A 23,296-nucleotide genomic window follows, 5' to 3' on the forward strand; every position below is an offset into this window, starting at 1 on the left:
ATATTTCTCTTCCGACATCAGGCAAATCAGATTTATGAAAAGAATGCTACATGTATTAAAGTTATTTTCTGATTCTTGTCTTTTTATACCACGAACACATCTTTCTTAAGGAGAACAATTTCTCTTTACGTACTAAAAGTGCTGACGTTCGTCGGAGCTGTATAAATAACTACCATATATATATCTTATAACAATTTATATATATTAATTTTCCTTGTAATTCGTTGTAACAACTCTATAAATTAGTAAAGTTACTTTATTATTGTTAGGTTAAATTACTTAATCGGAAATCTTTATATCGTATCTAGATCACTTGTTTGTATCTATTTTACTACAACAGTAATCTACACAAAATCAATACTTAGTAAAACTTCTTGAATCTTGTTTATTCTTTATCTGTACCTTTATCCTTGTTGCATATAAATCTCTTAAAACATATTACTCATCATTATCCTATCTTCTTGTAATCTTGAAATCATAAATCATATCTTACATAACATCCATAATCTATATCTTGTAACTTTCTATTTGCACATACTCATGCCCAAATTACCTTAGGAACGGCTAGTGCACATTTTTTAAACACTTTTTATCTATGTATTCTTATATTCTAACATTCTCCCCTCTTTACAAAATAAGACTTATACCTTGAAACCTAACCTAACATCTTATGTAATCTTATATATCTTGTAGCCTAATCTAACAACTTACAACAAAATCTAACCACTTGCAACTGAAACGTATCACAGAAACAGAAATCAAATCAAAGAAATCTATGAATCCTCCGAATAATCTTCTTTTCCTTTCCATCTTCTAAACTTCCTTCTTCTTTGTTGCGCCTGCCATCTCTCCTGCAGAAAATCTATCTGTGCCTGCATGCACTTTTGTTTCTCCATCAGCTGAGCAAGAATTACGTCACGCTCTTGCAGCTCCTCCGTCCACGAAGTGTTCTTGCCGGCTTCCACAGAATCACAGTTCTTCTCCTTGCTATCAGACTCTTTCCGATGATCTCGTGACCTTTTCTTGTACCACCAATTGGCCCAACAATGTTTAACTCTCTTGGGAGAATTCGTGTGCTTATCCTCTAAAACTCCTATATCTGGGTAGTTCGGAACCTCTACTTCATGCAGCTCTGACATATGCCCTTGTAATCCGTCGGTTGCCACTGTTGCCAACCCAATCCTGTCTTGCTGTTGATCCGTGCATTTGGTCCTGTCACGCTGTTCATCCTTGCACTGTGAATTCTCTTGGTTCCACTGATCATACCACAATATGTCCGTCATGCCATAGTGTGGATCACAATCAGAAAGTGTGCGTTCCTCTTCCGTATCACAAAATACGTGATCTAACTTCAGCTGATTTGCCATTTCAACTAGTTCGTCCTGTTCTGACTTCATGATGGTATTTTCAGAGGCTTCAAAAGTGTCATATTGACAGGCTAATGCAAAATGATTCCTACGTCCACATTTTAAACATTGTTTTCCCCACGCAGGACAAGCTCCTCTCTTGTGTAGTAATCTACAGAAACTACACCGAGCAGGAAATTTCGGTGACGATCTTGGAGATGATGATGATTTTGGAGATGCTGAAGTGGAACTAGACCCATGCCGCTCGTTAACTTTTGCAAAACGATTTTTTGTCGAATGCACCATATTTATACCAGACTCTGGTTTAGGCTTATATAACCTCAACTGTTGTTCGGTGCTTTCCATAGTTAACGCAATGTCTATAGCTTGCTGGAAAGTCAAATCTTTTGTGTTTAACAGCTTACGCCGAATCGCTTCATCAGTGACTCCAAACACAAACTGGTCTCGAAGATTCTCATCCAAGCAACAAGTGTAGCCACAAAATGATGATTGCTTTTTTAGATCTAGTACAAAGCTATTAATAGACTGATAAGGCTTCTGCTTCATGCTGTGGAATTGAAATCTCTCCGAAATAACGTTCACTTTTGCTGCATAATATGTTTTCATAACTGTCTTGATTTCTTCATATGACTTTTCTGATGGTGAATTTGGCCAACACATATTACAAATTTGCTCATACGCTTCGGAACCAATAATAGCAAACAAAGTTGAGACCTTTCTGTCATCTGGGATTTGTGTGGCTATACATAAATGTTCAAAACGATCCAGATATGCTTGCAGGTGATCGGTTTCACAGTTGAAAGGTGGAAAACTTGGCAATGAAGACATTGTGTATCCTAGCTCTCTCTTTTAATCCTTCAATACAATCTGTTAACTTTAATTCTTCTTGGATCAATACTGGTATCCTAGAGCTTGAATCCTATCCTACCGACTGCGCCAAATTGTTAGGTTAAATTACTTAATCGGAAATCTTTATATCGTATCTAGATCACTTGTTTGTATCTATTTTACTACAACAGTAATCTACACAAAATCAATACTTAGTAAAACTTCTTGAATCTTGTTTATTCTTTATCTGTACCTTTATCCTTGTTGCATATAAATCTCTTAAAACATATTACTCATCATTATCCTATCTTCTTGTAATCTTGAAATCATAAATCATATCTTACATAACATCCATAATCTATATCTTGTAACTTTCTATTTGCACATACTCATGCCCAAATTACCTTAGGAACGGCTAGTGCACATTTTTTAAACACTTTTTATCTATGTATTCTTATATTCTAACAATTATATTAATTCCCTATTTCTATAATTGTCTAATAATTGTCTATTCAATAATTTGTCCTAACAGTAATCTTTTCTATGATTGTTTATGGATAAATTTATTATTCACAAGTGATTAAGAATAATGTATTCTGGAGTATGTATTAAACCTTCTCCCTTATCGAATAGAACTTGGATTTCTAGACATGGTTACAGGAAATTTTAAAGTGTGTGTATGAAAAGAGATAATCTATTACATATTTCAATATAATATGTTCCACTATTAATATATATATATATATATATATATATATATATATATATATATATATAATGCGTGTGTGTGTGTGTGTGTGTGAGGGTGGAGCGTGTTGCTATTTTGTTGGAAATTCGATGACGGCTAGTGCGGAAAGGTGCCATTAGTGGCACCGACTTTACTGATTTTTTAAATTTATTTTTTGGACAAGTTCTTACCCTGCTCCAACGGACTTAAAGTTTTTTGTGTTTGGTTAGGCAACACGCACAACACCAATGACAGAAAAGCTACTTGTACTTGTTCTTAGAGTTACCTGATGACTATAATACAATTATTTCATTAAAAGAACTTGTAGCAATGCCAGTAAATAATTTTAAAATGTTTACAAGTCAAAGTACACCCATATTAGCTCAGTTATATGAATTAACGTCCAAATTTTGTTTGGAACACCACGTTAACGATGATTGTAGGCATAGCCCTTGATATAACACGATTTTCTTTGTGCAACTCTTCATTTATTTTGCTCTGTACGCAAAATAACACAAACTCACTACGTTGAGGTTGTTGCATATCGAGTTCCGACCACCCACCCACCCAGTTGACATACGCTGAAATTTGACCTTAGGTCACGTAGTTCTTCTTTGTCTTGAAACGGGGAATTCCTGTTCTAGACTTCAGTTTGGCTTTAACGTAGCTATCTCTTGAGTTCTGCTTGCACTTTTTCGGCGCTGTCTTGGACACCGGCTTCACTGTGCGTTCCACAGCTTAACTATGGCAAGGGAATGTTGTTGTTAGAGTAGCTAAAGTTCGGATGTTTTCTTCAAGCTGCTGATCCGTTATTTTTCGTGTGATTGGCGGCTCTGTTAGACATTTAAGCCAATTAATCATGTCATAATAATTTTCAGCTGTAAAGTTTAATTTCGGATCAATGAAGTCACGTAGACGGTTTGATCTCGGAGTCTTCTGGCTGCGGCACTTTTTTATCCTTCTCGAGCCTAACGTTAGAATATGCGGGTTTTCGTCTGCTGTCATCGCTATCAGCAGGTTTTTATGAGCGTAGTATCCGTTTGTTTGTAGAACATAAACTACTATGTGTTGTAGATTTTCTGGCAGAAAACTTGATAGCTTAACTATGCTTAAGAGATGCATGGCGCCCATTTCGCACGAAGGATTTCGCCGTATTGAAAACTTGACGGGAGCGTATATTTTAACAATGTACTCTCAAAGTAGACATAAACTTGAACTAGGTTTATCAGTACTGATGTAGTAGCGAAGAATCCTGTAGGCCAGTGTAAGCCATCGTGAATGTGATAATGGTATTGGTTTTCTGTTTGCTACATCGGTAGTACACATTCCAGTAGATACAGCCTTACAAATTTCAAAGAGATAATTCTGGTCGCTGATTAAGCAATCTAGTTTTTCCATTTCAGACACCCATTCAACGGGAATGGCTATAAAGGAGACCGTCGATGAACGTTCACAATCCTTTAATATCTTTCCGATGGGGTCGGAAAAAGCGTTAGGCCCAGTCGTACCACCATCCAATTCGATAAATAGGTGTCAAAATGGCAACTCGTTGGTATAAAAAAGGCAAATGAAATGCTCCAGTTTCTTTCCTATGGATCTTTCTTTGTATCTGACTTATCACGCCGTTATCCCATCCTGTGTTCGTGGCTTCACCATTGCTGCCGTCTGCCTCAAGACTTGATACGTCGTACTGGTTCTTCTCTAAAAGATCCAATATAGGGTCGGCAATATCATTGCGAGTGCCTGACTTAGGTGTGGCATGACCCAAGTATTCTGAACCGGGATCCAGTAGAACTGTGAAATGCTTTTCTGTAACCTCTCGTCTTGGTAGTTGTCTGTTAATTTTTTCTTGCACAAGAGTTGCATCACTTTTCCGTCGAAGAAGATATTTGTAATCGCCCGGCCTAGCTGAGCCTTTTCTTTCTTAATCTTCTCTTCGTACCTTAGATCTGTCAACAATAAGGTTTTTGTCCTCTGGCGTTATGATTCTCTCGTCCTGAAATACGGCAGAAGCAATCAAAGCAACCTGTCTGACTGAAGCTCCAGTTCTAAACGCTACCTCCGCTGTATTTTGAATACAGATGCGCTTTAGGTTATTTTTCTTTCTTGGTGGCTCATCGAAGTCAGATCCAACGTGCTTCCCGATTCAACAGCTTCGCTGGATTCCTCTGACGACGCCAGTGCCTTTGACCTGTGCTTATGCCTAATCCCGCTAGTTGATGGAGTTGCTTCAACACTTCCAGCGTCTTTGTTGGTTGTCTGCATTTTAAATCTGCTTGCTTTACTGGAGAACATCTTTCACAGAAATTTGCTTGTTCTGACGTCAATATTACTAATGCTCAGTTTCCATGATTTTTTCTGGTCCAAAATAATCTTCAATTCTTGTTTTGGAATCTTGCGTGTCCTCTCACAGTTGCAATCTTCGGCGGTTTTAGATTTGCAAGATGCAATATCAAAAAGACACTTTTCCGCGTGGCAACTAAACCTGCACGAAGTGTTGCTTCATGTCCTTGTCAACTGAAATTTTTTCCTTGGTGCAACACTTATTATGAAATGTTTCCAGCATATCAAAAACTCTCTTTCCTGAAACCACAAGAATGCTTGCTTTACGCTAAACATGTACAACTCTTTGTCCAACTAACTTTACAAATGTCAGTAACTGGTAATTTAGTTACAATTTCGTCACCTCTTAAACCACTTCGAAACCATTGATAATGTCGCATAACGTCAGTGTACGTGGGTAACTGCACTTCACTCTTTTCACTTGGAGTGCCAAATAAGCCTCGTTTCACACTTGTTCCCGCGTTGGTCTGCTATGAGGCTTTTTCTTCATCTCGGTTTCCATTGCTTCCGAACTTGGAGACCAAAGTATACAAAATGTGTCTGAATCGTATCGCACTAAGAAGACTGTAACTTTAGGTACAATGCGCAAACTCATGTCAGAAACAGTAGCGAACTAAAACTGTTACAGCGTAAGCGACAATAAACTGTCCTATTGGATTGGTTGGCCGAAGTACGCAATACTTATACCACCGCCGAAGTTTCAGCGAGAATATTCTAGAAACGTCGGCGTAGACTCTGGAGCCAACGAGGCGAGCGGGAAGTGCTTGAATCTTCTGGACGGAGCCGGAAGTTGCGACAACTCTGGAAAAACGTGGCCAAAGTAGGCAACCACGAAGTTTTTTAGCCTGCCGCTACATGACATTTGCTGTCGGTGTACATAACAAGCGAAGAGTAGCCAAAAACAAATCGTGTAATATCAAGAGCTATGCCTATATTCACCGTTAACGTAGCATTCCAAACAAAATCTGGACATTAGTTCCAACAACTTTGCTAATATGGCTGTACTCATAAGCATTTTAAAATTATTTACTGGCATTGCTACAAGTTCTTTTAGTGAAATAATTTTATTATAGCCAGCAGGTAACTCTAAAAATGACCACATTAGTTTTTCTGTCATTGGTGTTGTGCGTGTTGCCTAACCAAAAACTTAAAGTTGTTGGGCCAGGGTAAGGAGTTTTCCAAAAAAATATTTTAAAAAAATCAATTTGGTCGGTGCTACTAATGGCATCTTTTCCGCATTAGTCGTCATTGAATTTCCAACAAAAGTGCAAAACGCTCCACCCTACTGTGTATGTATGTATGTATGTATGTATGTATGTGTGTGTGTGTATGTATAAACTTTTTCGTCAAAGATACATGATCACATAGGCTCCTTTTTGTACATAATACCATAATATTGTGATCAGTCGCATATCTTGCTCTTAGTAAAATTGAATCCTCTTTTATTTTTATTTGCAAAACAAGACAACCAAACAAAAACTAATTTGACATGAGTAGCTCGCCCAAGTGGCAATGCAATATAAGACCGTAATGTATTAAAATTAATCTGGTGTTTGGTATTGCCCTGCTTTAGAACGGAACGCAGCCTGGATAGAGGCTGAAGAAATAATTTCCCTTTTAAAACGGGACAGCTCCAACATCGTTAATACAATTTTAAGATGGAAAAAAATGCTCTTTACAAAAGTTAATGAAGTATTTTTTCTTCTAATTGAAAAGTTGATTTAACTGAAAAATTACCTTGTCATTCGATAATTTTGGTATGGTAACCTAGGGTAATGGGAAATTATGCGTAGCTATTACTATTCAATACACTTTGGATTGGCATTCATATCGTTCAGAATACTATTGCGTAAGGTCATTTGTAGTTGCAAGGCTTCGCGTGAGCATTGTCATTGTTAACAAACACATTGGCTCCCCAAATTTTTCGCTAATTTTGCCGTTGTATGTTGAAACTTCGCTTTTTCTGAAGTGCAATAATAGAAATAAATAAATAAAATAAGAAAGAAACAAATAGGTTCCGTCTAATCTTTCTCAAGTGGAAGCCTCTTTTCAAAGCTGAGTATGGTGTTGTTGAGCACTGTTCCCTTTCGATCTATGAACAGAGGGTCCTTTGGCTTTTTTCAGTAAACTTTTATTCATATCTGTGTCACTAAATTTAGTAGTTTGTGAATTTTTAAAAGTTAATACTTCATAACGAGGATTTCATAATTTATATAGTTTGCCAAAGTGTGGCAGGCTCATGTGGGCAGGTCATGTGTCTAGGACGGAAGAAAGTAAGAACGCTTTCAGTCTTAACCGGAAGACCTAGACGCAAATAGGGGGACAATATTAAAGGAGATCTTGTAGAAATAGGATTACAAAATAGGAACTGGGTCCAGTTGGCTAAGAATAGAAGTCACTGAAAAGCTTCTTTGAACGCGGCATTCAAACTCTGTATTGCATAGGCCATAGAATTAGTAACTTAGTTATCTAAAGTTAAGCTTGATACCGTATATGTAAATATAGGTGAAATTTGCGATAGTAAAAGAATTGACATCCACCTGTTTCGAGAATACAAATAATATGTACATCTTATATATTTCTCCGTTTCATATTTCTAGAATATTTCGTGTAGTAGCACAAGAATATTAGATTTCAATTTATCTTGAAATACAAAGTGTGAGAGCGCCTCCATTTAAGACGAAATATCAAACATAATTGAAAACAGGTATCGTTTCGTTGTTGCGGAATTTGATACATGGGTTTCCAATTCTTTGATGTTTCATAATATTCGATTGAATTTGTTGCAGGTCTGTTTCTACAGAGCCAAATATGTTCGTTGCACTAGAGGGATTAATTTCTCACTCAGATGAGAAATCTCACATTTGCAACAAGTTTAAAACACATAGGTTAAGACACAGAGGTGACAAACTTCATACGTTCCAAGAGTGTGAAAAGGCATTTAGTCTAAATTCAAATTTGGCGTCTCACATGTTAATACATAGATCTAAAGGATCTCACACATGCCAGGAGTGTGGTAAGGGATTTATTCGAAAAGCAAATTTGGCAACACATATGTTAACACATACAGGTGAAAAACCTAATATCTGCCAGCAGTGTGGCAAGGGATTTAGTCTAAATTCAAATTTGGAGAGACACATGTTACTACATGCAGTTGATAGACCTTGCACATGCCAGCTGTGTGAAAAGGGATTTATACATAAAGCGCATTTGGAAAGACATATGTCAATACATACAGGAGAAAAGCCTAATATATGCGAGCACTGTGGAAAGGGATTTACTGAAAAATCAAATTTGGTAAAACATATATTTGTACATACTACTCAGAAACCTCATACGTGCAAAGAGTGTGGTAGGGGATTTGCTTTGATTTCGCGCTTAAAGAGACACATGTCAATACATACAGGTGAAAGGTCTCACTGGTGCCAAGAGTGTGGTAAGGGATTTATTCAGATGTCTTGCCTGACAACTCACATGCTTACACATACAGGTGAAAAACCTCATATGTGCCATGAATGCGGAACGAGATTCACTTTAAGATTACATTTAAAAAACCACTTGTTAATGCATGCAGGAATAAAACCATTCACTTGCCGAAAGTGTGGAAAGGATTTCATTCAGGGTACACATTTAAAGCAACACATGATAACACATAGAAATAAAGAACTTCCAGGTGCCAAGAGTGTGGAATAGAATTTTTTTTTTCAGATTTCTTCCCTGACAGCTTACATGTTTACACATAAAGTTGAAATGCCTCAGATGTGCCATGAAAGTAGGAGATTTAGCTTAAATTCCAATTTTAAAAAATGAATGCAGAAGTGAAATTCCTTCACTTGCCGAAAGTGGAAAGGGCTTTATTCGGTGTACACATTTAAAGAGATATGATAACACATTGATGCGAAAAACCTCATAGATATCAAGAATTTGGAAAGAGATTCATTGAGAATTCTGACCTGACACATCACATGTTAATACACATATGTTAAAAGCATCTCTTCTTCCATGTGTGTGGGGAAAGTTTTAGTCGAAGATCTGTTTTGGCAAGACATATGATATTATATTAAGATAAAAGCATCATACAAGCCAAGAGTGGGTAGAAATATCGTGACAGTTCATATTTGGCAAGACATGTTAATTCATAAAGCGGGAACCTCTATGGTGCCAAGAGCGTGAAAAAGGATAAATTAAAATTTCTATCATGACAAGAGATACCATACGTGCAGATGAAAAACATTATAAATGCCCAAGTTAGGGAGAAAAATGTATCTATATTAGTTAGCAGTTAGTAATATACAGAAGAAAGCTCTTGGGTTGAACAATATGAAAATGGATTTATTAATAAAAATAATTTTTGGCATCATACATGTAAGAGCCTCATACAAGTTAAGATTGAAACAAAAAAGTTTGTGATAATTAAATGTTGCATGACACGTGTGTATGCATATAAGAGAAGAAACCCATAGGCGCTAAGGGTATGGGAAAGAATGTAGTGGAAATTCAAGTGACATTCATCTGAATTGTCAAAATCGCTGGAAACAACTTGTCTAAAACCAAGTCTGGCAATACAGGTGTTCGCTACAAAAAGCTATACTTCTCAAATTTTCAAGCAACACATGTAATAATCTTTTCATTATACCTTGATAATTATATTTTGTTAAACAATGATATGAAAATTCAGATCTGAATTTAGTATACAGATCGGAGAGTTCGATCCGCATTATATCTGAAGATTTTTTCTGAAAGTCACCATTGTAGACTCGGTGACAGAAACGTTCCACTTTGTGACCAATCTCATACTTAGTATTATACTGAGGAGTATATATATAGACTTATATGTGACCCCTTTAGAAAAAAACAAAATTACTCCACTGACAGCTCTTTCTCACGGACAAATTACCTAAGATTTGTAGTTTGTAATAAAGTAATCTTTTGAATAATAAGATACATTTTGTAACGAATCCATAAATTTGAAAGATAACGGGAAATATCAAGGTAATTTCTCAAGACAGAGGTTTTCACATTTTACTCGCAGACTCTTTCAGCCCTGTCTGATAAAATGCTAAAATATTCTCGTATACAGCTTTAAAACATGCTCGCCGAAGAGCATCATCTCTCAAACGTAATGGTCTAAAGCTTAGAAACCTAAATCCCTAACAGTACTAGCATGGTATCTTTGCATAGGCCAAAGCCCATTCCTTCGTCAGCCATTTTCCCAAAAATGGTGCTTGTCGGTATACATCATCTCAGTCGTTGTAATGTTCGTTCAGGGGTTCTGAATTTTTTCTCGCCATAACTTGAAATTATCCTAGGCGGTCTTTGTTGAGGAGGATACATTAGACTACAATAAATTGGTATAGATAATTGTACTTTTTTCTGTATACCACAACGGAGTCGTAATATCGCCTAATAATTAAATTCTAAATGAGAACTAATTATCTGTTCATTAGATTTAATTTAAATACATTATTTGACAATTTCAACACAGTTTTGACAATTTTCTTAGAAACAATTTTGATGCATCACATCGTTTTGCAGACATTTAAAAGACACCTTTGTATTTGAGTAAGCAAAAGATTTTCGTGTTCACTAAACGTGTTTTTAATAATTGTAATTTACATATTTATTACTTATTACAATACAGGTGAGGACATTCATTAAGAATCTGCATTGCGGTTGGGGATAGCTTACTGGGCCTCATCGAATAATGGTAGAAATATATAGATTCTTCTCTTTCCTAATGGTTTGTGCATATAGAAAGAAGTGTCGAGAGAGATGTGAGAGAGCAACAGATGACAAACTGACCTTTCTTCCTTTTTTTGCATGGCTGTTCGACATCAAAATCCATAGCAGTTGTTGTGATCAAGGATTTTTATTCCAATAATGTTTGTAAGTGTTTGACCTCTGGTTCATCAATCCAAAGACTATTATATCTATATGTATTAAAGGATGTTGATTTTCTACTTTTAATTTAGCTCGGGGATGCTCAAGATTAAAACTACAATTAAAAGTTAAGAACGGCAAGTTATTCCTCAGACGTAAATTCGAAAGCACACTAAAGGCAGGGCAAAATAATTTGTTGATTAAGCCTGACTTTTGAACCATTTATGTACGTCAAACCTATAAATATTATGTATTCTACCTATTACTTTGCATTAAAATATTAAAACCGTATACACATTACAACAGAAAAGGTGTATAATGAAATGAAACTGAAGTTCTTCACTAGCCAAATAGCTAACGCTCTTGACTTTTGTGAGATCCCTCTAAAGTTCTAGATTAACTGAGGGATCAACCATACTTTTTTCGGATTCCACTATTACCTGGAGGCTTCAAAATCTATAGCAATGCCGCCTTATGCAGAGTCGTTTTGACGTATGATTAGCGTCATACTAAATAAAGGCTTGACTGTTGCAGGAAACGTTAGTCAAACTCTTTAGTATGGCACTAATCACACATCAGAGAAACTCTGCGTATTGCCCATGGTGTTTAACGGGAAATTAATCAGCAAAACTATATTAATTTAACAACGAATTGCGTTATATCCATAGTTGTTATTTTAATGGATTATACCTCCTCTTTAATACCTCAGAAAATAATAAAGTAAACATTTATATTTTAGCAATGTATGAGAGACGAACTCCAGAGACAGATATTTTGGTAGAGAAGTAGTTCTGATAATTGTGTCTAAGAATCCATACCAAACAACCCTGTTCACTATTATATGCCAACGCAAATCTTAGACCAGTATATCTTAGGACAACATATCTTTAAAAGAAATTGTTTTGGATTTTGTTGACAAATTTACAAGCACCTGCGTAATATCACCGACGTATATTATGATCCTGAAATTTCTAACAAATCTTCGAATGTTCAGTGCTATTAAGTATAAAAATGCACGTATTACAATTTATGGATGTCGGCATGTATACTTTCGTATTTTGAATGTAAATTAGCTTATCAAATATATGTTGATGGTAACTTAAAAGTTTTCTCTTAATATTCAGTATCATTTTTAATAACCCAGATTGAAAAATTATCCTGGAACCAGGAAGAAAATCTTGCTGAAACTCGTTGGTTATAAGAGAAGATACGGGTCCCTCTTTGGAAATTAATCGACCAGCAACAGGTGATGGTTTCTGCTAGGAATTTAATGTTGGTATCCAGTATACGTTGCTCATATGCTGAAAAATCATTTCCATCAAAATATACTATTGTCTCATATCCTTTGCTGGATACTACAAACTCAATGTTTAAAATCAATATATGCTAAACATGTCAATTGGCTGGAGCAGACATATTGCATTCTATAGATATTGCTTAATATTGCATTCTATAGATATACTCCTACTATAAAAATATCGGTGTTCTTTATAAGTAAAAGTTAACGGAATGAAATATTTGATAAATAATTGTGACTAAAGTAATATAGCTTATAAATGGGCATTTTTCTTTCTTTCGATTTTCTGAGAGATAACAGCCAACCCTTGCCTTTTCCGAAAAATAGTTTTCGGGTCTCCGGGAAATTTTCTGTTTGTCGTAAAATTCTCCATCTTGCGTTTTTCCGAAAAATTTTCGTCTCCGAGTTCTTCCAAAATTTTCATTTTTTTTTTTTTTTTAGCGTACAACAAAAACCAGCGAGCTTGCAGGTTTGTAGATGTGTTGCTGGTACAGTAGAAAGTTTGCTGGTATACGCCTTATTTTGCTGGAAACTATATATTTCGGATCAATATTTACTAAACAAATTGATTTTTAGGAAATATTTAATCCATACTTACACTGTAAAAAATATTGGTGTTGTATAATTGTTTTTATGCACGAGAAAGTTTGAGACTAATCACTTTATATGATTATGAAATAAGCACTGGATGTGCGCCTAACGGCAACGCACATACGGGGTCAACAACGGATGGCCAATTCTGGAACTTTTACATTCCCGAATCCGGAGATTATAATCGGAAAAATTGTGGAGTTCTGTTAAATCTGGATTTCCGGGTTCTGGGGAAAATTCCGATTTAGGAAACCTTCTTGATTTTTTTAAATTCTGATTTTTTCGAATTCAGGATGTTTTTCTAAATTACGGAATTTTTACGAAATCGGGAATTGAAAATTTCGTTTTCGGAAATTCTTGACCATCCCTAGGATAAGCTGTCAAACTGATGCATACCCTAATAGCATATGACATTTCGGGGATGTTTCACCATACTCCATTCACATCGCAATTAGACACATCCTTCTGAGATGGCCCTAGTACGCTACTGAGAACTTTTAATATTAAACCTTAAAAAATGGTATAGTTAACATAACCATTAAACGGTTAATAAAACCAGAATAGTATTGCTCATATAGGGACAGCTATGCTTATGGCCAGTAATACCATACAGGTATGGCTATTAAAACCGGGTTATTGTTACCATATTGCTGTATTTTAGATTTAGGTATAATCGGAGTTAATAGTCAATATTACCATGCACATTAAGAAATGCCTACATCCCGCCTATACCCTATAGCTTTCCATAGAATATCATATTCGTTCGAATACTATTCCGTATAGGTATTGCAAGGATATAGATTGTTGGACAACAAGTGGACTACCATACCGTATAGCCATTGTAACCATTATATATTGTAGTTGCAAGACTGAATTTCAGCACCGACAATACCGTATGACTATTTTAACAATAATGTCTTACTGAGACAAGCATGTTGCACGGTAGGTGTGGCAACCTTTACAGTTGTTTTAACCATACTATATTGCTGGAGTTGCAACACTATATGACTATATCTACAATACGGCATGGCTATGTGAACAAGAACGTTTAGTTGAAGCAGGCATGTAAGATGTTAGGTGGAACAAACTTCATAGCTACTATAACCATATTAAATTGCTATGGTAGCCATGCCGTATTGCAATATTGAAGATAAATATGTTTGGTGAGAGAACAACCTAACATAGTGTGTGGAACAATTTCAGAATTGTCATAGAACCAACACGCACACATCATATTGATTCTGCTTCATATCAAACTTCACAGAAGATAAGACAAGGGTACTGTTAAAAACAGTTGCAGTAACCATTTCCATACCTCTTTAAAAGGTTAATGGAAATGTTTCTAATAATACATTTGTCGTATCTTTGAACAGAATCAAGGTGGTGTGTTTATATCTATCGTAACCATGCAGTGTTATTTCTTTCACAATGGAACTGAGGTAGTGTAGTATGCAATGTAGATCAGAAATTACACAGCATTTACAACAGCTACCTTTATTTTCCTTCAATCAAGTATATATTACAAAAGAATGAGATATGCAGCACAGTAATACCGAAAAGGAATTTTACAATAATACAGGTATGAAAGTATATAAACCTTTTTGTCAATGCAATGAAAATTAAAAAAAAAAAGTTAACCTGACATACCTTACTATATTAACATACTTTCGATTTACATTTCTTTCTTGATATTTCTACACTTATCATTTTATAAAATGTAAATGTTACTAAATAGCAGTTATTCCAAGTAACTGAAGACAGAAGACACATAATGATGATGTGTCCAAATTAGAATTATTTTTCATTTGACAATTTCAGTGTACATTTGACACTATCTTCAGAGAGAGGAAATAAGACGGCAAATTTTGGGTGAGGAAATTGAGAAGGACTCGAAGTATTCAATTTTCTAACCCATTCTTTTCCCATCCTATTTTTCTCTATCTGAAGATACTGTCAGGTGTACAGCGAGACTGTTAGACAAGATATAATTTTAATTTGGATACTAGGAGGTAGTTCAATTATATAAAATAGAAGTTTTGAAGAATAAAGTTGATTCACTTACTACAATGCACATATATACGGGGGGGTGATTCAGAACTCGTATTCGCAGGAAAATGAACTTTGAACACCCTGGTCCTCGCAAAGTCCTTAAAACCACAAAGAAAAAAGTTCTTGGTAGGACACGCCGAAGTCGTAGGAAAATGAATTTTGAATTCCCTGGTCCTCACAAAGACTTTAAAACTACAAAGGAAAGCGTTCTTTGTAGGACAATCCGCCTCCAACATATCTGTTAAATTTCAACATAAAATTATGAAATATTCAAATTTAAAAATTTTACTCCTTTGAGCGGAATATGGTACATCAACTCTGTCACTCATAGTAGAGGAGTTAGTGCTCTAAAGTTCATTTTCTTATGATTTCGGTATGCATACAGGCACAAAATATATTGATTCTAGTAAGGTGCATGTAAATAAACCTCAAATGAAATTAAATCGTGATTCATTTCACATTCTAAATTCAAACTTGCAAAATTTAGTGGCAAGTATTTTTGCTAAAGCTGATTCACACAGAACAGGAATTAAAAAAAATGTATATGTATTATTCCATTAGACGCACACTTACTGTTTTATTGATAATGAATATATTATATTACGATTTATGGCTCATTCGTTTTATTATTAATGAATCTAACACTAATGCCTTATTGTTGTAAGACCATATTGCACTTTAGAGTGCGCGGTGGCTCAGTGGTAGAGCGTTCACCTCCGGTGCTTGGGGTCCCTGGTTCGGTCCCAGCTCGCGCTGTGTGGACTTTGTGGTGGACAAACACCGTGCTAGTGGGTTTTCTCGGGGTTCTCCCGTTTCCTACCACTTTATTCATTCCACCATTTCGCTCATCTCTCATCATCACCGTCTCCTTTAGCCTAACCGGCATAACCGTGGGACGTAAAACTTAAAGATTTCATTTTTTTCATATTGCACTTTTGTTTTTAATTTACTTTCCACATTCCTAATACTGATACAAAAAATCATTTTCCAACCAAAGACTGCTAAGTTTTATCTTACACAGAAAACCAAGAGAAAAGTAAGTACAAGTTAACAAATATACACAATTTTTTTGAAACTTGGTAACCGTTTCCATTAAGAATGTAAATAATATGAAAAAATACAAAACATGTTACAATACTGCTTTTTTAAATGGAATTTTTTGTAAGTACCATGTAATTTTCTAGTGTCAATACCAACATCATAATAAATGTTTCTTCCTACGTTTGATAAATACGGAAACATGCATAAAATAAAGTTTAGAAGATTGAACTCGATTAGTGTTTCGATATGTCAATTGAATTTTTCCTATCATTTTATTATTATTATTTAAAAAAAAACTTTTTGTTGTTGGCAATGCGTATTTCTAATGCCATTTAATCTCTCAACAATTCATTCTTTCTTACTAAAGTGTATCATATATGACGGAGTACTCAAAAGTTTCCAGAATGGTTTTCCAGCTAGTGAAGTTTAAGCTAGTATGACTAAACACCACCAAGAGTTCCTCGTACATCCTTTGTGAGTAAGTGCCCTAAGCGGCTTTCTCCTAGGAAGTAGCATTTAGTTTTTCCGTGTAATTTCCCCCCAATTAGGCGCTCAGCAACAGCGAAATTGAAGGTGACGAAATTTATGAAACTAGGTAAAGCTTGAAAATCTGCTGCAGAAACTCATGATTGTTAAGTCAGCATTTAGAAAATATGCTTTAGGCCATGGTCAAACCAAAGACCATGTTAAAAGTGACAGAACATCAGCTGGCGATAATGTCTGTTCAGGACACCCGTCAATCGGCATAGGATTTTGCCCCACGAACAGAACATGGGGGGGATTGCTGTAAAGGCTGTGTAGAGACTTTAAGATTGTGAAAAAAAATATACAAGTAACTTTCCATCGGATTCACCAACTTCGACACCCACTCGTGTGACATTTTCTTATTCTTCAGAACGGAAATCAACTTCACGGGCCGAGGATTTGACAGCATAGAACACTCAAGCGAAACTGCCATCACGAACCACACGTATGGAAATATATGCAAAAATTAAACGCGATCTTCTAGCACAAAGTCGGTTGAGCATTGATTATCAAGTGATGCATGAGGAGCAATTGCCGGCATTTTACTCTACAGACACTGCGGAAACTTGGTATCCCGTCGTAGACATGACATTACTTAAAATGATAAACATAAACAAAGAATTACAATAGATGCCCGCACAGGCTGGATTACAAACGACACAATTTCACGACGAATATTTCCGTTAGAAGTAATTATTATTATTATTATTATTATTATTATTATTATTATTATTTATATTTTGTAAAATTATTTTCTTTCTACAATATGCATTATTTGCATCTAATAATAATAATACGAAAGAATTTTCTAAGCAGTAATAAGACATAAGAAAAAGCACAAGGACAAATAAAATACTTAAATACAATAGACAATGGTTAGAACCATCGTTAGTGTAACTTTTTGTAACACATAATATAAATGTTATGATATGAAAGAATATCTACCGTCTGAATATCTACTGATTATGTTTATGACAGTTGCCTCATATTCATTTTTATTTAATTTTAAATAAATTCTTTTAATTCAATTATGAATATGATTAAAACAACATTAGCGAATGTCATTTTAAATTTTGTGTGTTTAAAAAGCAAAGGGAACTGAAATAGCATTCTTTATTTTCTTTTCCTATCCAAGAGTAAGATGTTTTCTTATTACTCTGTATACCTCTCATTCAGGCAAGGACATTTAAACCACCCTTCTTTTGTCCCAATAACAATACTCGCTGAATGTTTGAAGCCAGAGAAGACCACACATACAGAGGACCCTTCGTGAACCTAAGGAAAGAAACAGGAGAGCTTTTAACGTCTCTCTGTGAAAGAGGAGAAAAATATTAAAGTTTGGTCAAACTGAATAGAATCGTAGTACAAATTAATCTCTAGGAATTTGTGAAACAGACATCTTCGTCAGGATGTCTCCATCTAGAAGTTATATAGGGGCCGCGGTGGCTCAGTGGTAGAGCGTTCACCTCTGGTGCTTGGGGTCCCGGGTTCGATCCCTGCCCCTGCCAAGTGAACTTTGTGGTGGACAAACACCGTGTGCGTGGGTTTTCTCGTGGTTCTCCCGTTTCCTCCTATTCTTCATTCCACCACTTCATTCATTACTCATCATCACCGTCTCCTTTAGCCTAACCGGCATAAGTGTGGGACGTAAAATTCAGAAATTTCATTTCATTTCATTTCATAGAAGTTACATAAAATTCTGGCACAGGTACGTAAGTTGGTATAAGAGCACGAACCAAACAAGAAGTCTACAAATGAACTTCCATAAAAATTTCAGGCACAACTTGTGAAATTTAAAGAAATCATGTACTTTGGAGAGACGACGCTAGATCACCCTAAATGGGCGGATACGAATAAAATAAAATTCATGACACCAAAATAACACTGTTCAACAACGAAAATGTAAATTGAACAAAATCAGCTAATTCTTATTGATTTTGTGGTGCTGATCACGAATATGAAAGTTATTTTTGAATATTAGCTCTACTTTTCGTTTTACAGGCATGTCTAATAATAACGCTTTAAAAATAAATATATTCGCTTCGTTGGGGTAAAATGTTACACTGATCCGGCAACACTGGAGAAACTATATGAACGCTTGGTTTCATTGTGTTCCTTATCTCAGTAGTGTTCTGCTATTGTTAGAAAAGACAGGTTTAGTGCAGTTATCAGCGTTTTGGGTGTGACGTTTGTGTAGTGCAGGATATAAAAATACAACTACAAGTAACATTATAGCGTTACAAACGAAATATCTATTTATGGAATATGAACATCATTTCCTAAGCTTTTGTGAAAATCTTCCGAAAACATCTCACTCCAAAGAACAAACGACCTTTTTGGAATTTGGAGAGGAAATAGATGATGTCACATTATAAGGTAATTAAAATATATATTTATTATATATAAACCAAATCGTCAAGGTATTTCTCTAAAACCCACCCAAAAGAAAACAGCCCCAATGTGTAAACTAACTTTTGTTGATTTTTGACGTACTGATATAGTGTTGTTACTGAAATATTTATTTACCGATTATAAACAAAATTGCCTGAGCCATATTTTGAGACAATATCACGAAAAGAACTTACATCAACAAGTTAACTATGGGTAACTATCCCATTTAGATCTTTTCTAGAAAAATGACCTACAAGATATTACAGGGTTGGTAATAGCATTTTGGTGTATACAATATAAATAAGAAAATTTGAGTCATTTTCGAGAAAATCACAAATTTCTATTTGACCCTTTAGTAAATCATCCTTATCTTAGAGGCAGAAAGAAAATTTTAAAAATAAGTCCTCTAGAAAATATTATGTAAACGTACGTGTAAAATTCGAACTTCACATGTTGAAAATATAGTCCCGACGCAAGTCTGTATAAATCTAGAAGGATGAATCAACAGACATACACAAAACTCATTTTCGGAATTTAGGAGCGATGAAACATGCAAATCTTTTGTGATACAAAATTCGATTATATTCACGACAACCACACTTTCTTCCTTCCTATTTTTGATCGAAAGTAAGAACAGACAGAAATAAAATAGCATTTAAAATACCATCGTACGTACAAACAATATGTGAAAACTTAACTCCTATCTATGTTATAAACTCAAAAGGAAGCATATATTATATATCCTTGTCAAAATCATCGTCCCTGCTCATATCAACCAACACAACTACAGTGAAATAACACTATTTCTTGGTAAAGTAACACACTTCTTCCAAACATCTGCAAATGTATATGTTCATATTTGAATGTCACCATTATCATTGGCATAATAGGTATTCTGCCATTATTGCATCTAACTTTCGGCAATTGGGTCGTTTCCATTAACCACGATGTTATTACGATGCAGTAGCAAATAAGAGTGGGAAGATGGTCATCGAAAAAAGTAAATTCTTAGGAACATGGGAAGAATATGTTGATTACTTATAGATCACGTGGCCTAGATGTTTAAGTAGAACATGAACTACACGAGGATTATACAGGGTTTAGTATTCTTTGGGATAAATTTGGTAAACTATATCTGAAATTAAGAACATATATGCAGTAAAAATAAAAATAAGGATAACAATGAGATTGTAGAAAAATATTGTTGATTAACAAAATTATTGTGTACTGCATATTGAACTGAGAAGGTTGTATTTTAAGTACTTGATGAATTGATTTATGCCATGTTCTTTGTTACCAGCAATGCGTTATAAAACGAAATCTACAGTGAAAGTAGAATCGGAACCACAGTAGTAAGTTTGATGCAGCCTCAAGGGTAATCGAACTTGGGAACTCGTGCACCAAAGACACATGCTCTAAACAGTAGATTAGGGAGAAACTCACTTGTATTAATTATAGTCATGGCCATGATTTTGTGACGGCATGGAATTATTGTGCCCCTGAGTTCGAGTAATGAATTATTTTTAATAAATTGTATACAAATATTCTGCTACAAATGTAAAATTGTTATGTGTGGACAAGCTTGCAGATAGAAATGATACTATGGTTATAGGCTTTTTCGAACCTGTTTCAATGATTTACATCAACTTCATACATTAGATACAGATCTGTATATTGAATTTTCCATGGTGTATGTTTGAAATACAAGTCACCATAAGGATTCAAATACTTCTTACATTATGAAATTAACTAGCGAATTCCCTACACATAGAATTTGGGAAAACATCATAAGAGTCAAACGTTGTGTTAACCAGGTTGCTTTCACTATCCAACTTATAAGAAAAGCACTTATATTGATTTGAGGGTGGAGAATAATTACTCGTCTATTGAGGGTATATAATGTTATAATAGTTTGTAGATGTATTTTCCTAGACATTTTATTCATTATAAATTTTGAAGTGAACATTTTAAAGCATGATTGGAACTGGTTGAAGTAGTTCCCAATGATTTTGATATTACAATAGGATTTGTACCCATCTGTTAAGAATTTGTTTCGTTTCCCAATTACATTGTAAGAATAAATGTCGAAGTTCATAATTTTTAATGAAACCTTAGCCTATTAAAATACAATATATGAACCTACACTCTAATTTAGGCTGTCGTAAATTCAATACGTTAAATAACAACAATATTTGAATTCCAAAAGAATTGAATTTTAGAACAAAGATATGTTGCACTGTACATTAACTTGATGACAATATTCTCAGCTGACTCTGCCATCTTTTAGCCAATTTTTCCATAAGCTACTAAGAACTCAATTATCCTCAATAGACGAATAAGTATTTACAACCCTAAAATCAATATAAGTGTTTGGCTTATGAGTTGGATAGTGAAAGCAACCTGGTTAACACAACGTTTGACTCTTACGGTGTTTTCCCAAATTCTATGTGCAGGGAATTCGGTAGTTCATTTCATAATGTAAGAAGTATTTGAATCCTTATGGTGACTTGTATTTGAATCATACACCATGGAAAATTCAACGTACAGATCTGTATCCAATGTATGAAGTTGATGTAAATTCACAGTTTCAGATACTGACATCGGATGGTTTTCATTTGAATAATTGTAATATACACTAAAAAAGTAAATACGTAGTCGCTAATGCTCCTGCCTTTTTTGTGAGTGCTCCCGAGTTCGATTCCTGGCAGGAGGCACTCAGTCGAAAAAGTGTAAAAATCTTTTTCATGCCAGATATCCTAAATGAAGTTTTTCTGGGATTTTCTCATTTACAACGCGGAAATGCAAGAGTGGTACCTAATTTATAGGTCCCAGGTCACCTCCTTACCTTCTCGACCTTCTTTTCCTTCCCTTTCCTTTGATAATGTGCTCGCTGTTCCCCTTAGGAGGGACTTTATGTCCTCATAAGTGACAGGCTAACATGGCCATAGATGACGAAAACAAAAGTCTAAATCCTAATCGCTAAATAAAAACAGCAAAGAGAATAGCACTTGCAAATAGCAGGAAAAGGATGTGACTTTGTAACCGATTCGAGTTCGGTGTTCTTGGTTCCTGGTCCTACCAATAAGTATTCTTCTGAGGCCTGAACTTACCTGGATTGGACGATGAAGGACCTCTCTAAGAAGGGTTACAAATTGTTTCCAAATCGCTCGTCGGTTTCAATGATGAGATGAGCATTAGGCGCCGAGACGTTCGGGTGTCTCGTCTCGAAAACCTCACGGACGATCAGATGGTCATCCAGACCACAACGCACACAAACATCACTCACACAAACAACGAAAATACACTGGATTATATAACACTATACTTATTTATTAGAATACTATTATGTAAATAAAAAATAGCCAAGAGGAATGAACACAACACTGAACACAGAATATGTATAATAATTTTCATCACTAAAATCACACTTTGCCTTTCTAATGCACTGTAACCCTTTATTTATATATATATATATATATATATATATATATATATATATATATATATATATATATATATATATATATATATATATATATATATATATATATATATGATTATAATTGAGATTTCACTGCAAATGCTTCTCTCACACCATTGACGCACTTGGGAGATTAGCACTGGGGGAAAAGTTGCCTGGATAATCCCACGTAGCAATCCAGTTGCTGCGCTAAACAATCCTGAAGCGTAAAGATGCGTCTTCAGCAAATTAAAAAGGAAAGTTTCCAAAGTAGAATGCTGATGTTGGAGGGCGCGTATATAACTGACATGTACGGACAAGGTCTGCGGACTTCACTAGTTGGAGGCTATCCGTAAGAAAACGTCCTTCACCGGTTAATAGCTTGTGTTCCTTAACACGAAGTCATACTTAATTCCCGACGCAACGTGCGTGGTGGCTGCGTAGAATACCGGAGTAAAACTCCATGAGCACCAAAGCTCAAGGTACGGGTTGCAATGGTCGACTGAAGAGTGTTGGCAGTTCATTCCAAAAACCACTCAGTTAAATCACCTTTGTGCGCATACAAACAGAATACAGAAAATAATTTATGTCAGCTTTAGTCAACTGCCCACAATGCACGAGACACTGCAATAACACGGGCGTGAAAAAGTACCTGGCGTCACTTTGGTCACTTGAACATCTGGTCAGCCAGTACTTCTCTAAACTACCGCAATATCTCCTTAAGCGATTAAAGAAAGCACTTAATTCAGTTCCAAATAACTGCTGAATATATACTGTGCATAATAATAAGTCAGGGA

General features: G+C 35.3%; 1 protein-coding gene and 1 long non-coding RNA gene across 9 annotated transcripts in view; one reads left to right on the forward strand and one right to left on the reverse strand.

Annotated features, from left to right (window-relative positions):
- The window catches only part of LOC145692839 (uncharacterized), a 42,465-nt gene extending 27,628 nt beyond the window's left edge, over positions 1-14,837 (forward strand). For all 5 annotated transcript variants that reach the window (XM_081768344.1, XM_081768341.1, XM_081768343.1 and 2 more), the window contains exon 3: positions 8,055-14,837. In XM_081768344.1, coding sequence (XP_081624470.1) covers positions 8,055-8,958 — 904 coding nt within the window. In that variant the 3' untranslated portion in view covers positions 8,959-14,837. The remainder of the gene's footprint in view (positions 1-8,054) is intronic.
- Positions 14,838-17,676: 2,839 nt separating this feature from the next.
- LOC145692840 (uncharacterized) overlaps positions 17,677-23,296 on the reverse strand; it is a 40,475-nt gene continuing 34,855 nt past the window's right edge. For 2 of the 4 annotated variants that reach the window (XR_014132652.1, XR_014132651.1), the window contains one exon: positions 17,677-17,923. This is a non-coding gene — a long non-coding RNA (uncharacterized LOC145692840). Of the gene's footprint in view, positions 17,959-23,296 lie in introns of all 4 variants that reach the window. The other 2 variants (XR_014132649.1, XR_014132650.1) reach the window with 1 other exon arrangement.

Source organism: Thermobia domestica, chromosome 8, assembly GCF_964235325.1.
Source record: "Thermobia domestica chromosome 8, izTheDome1.hap1.1, whole genome shotgun sequence".
NCBI classification, from domain to species: Eukaryota; Metazoa; Arthropoda; class Insecta; order Zygentoma; family Lepismatidae; genus Thermobia; species Thermobia domestica.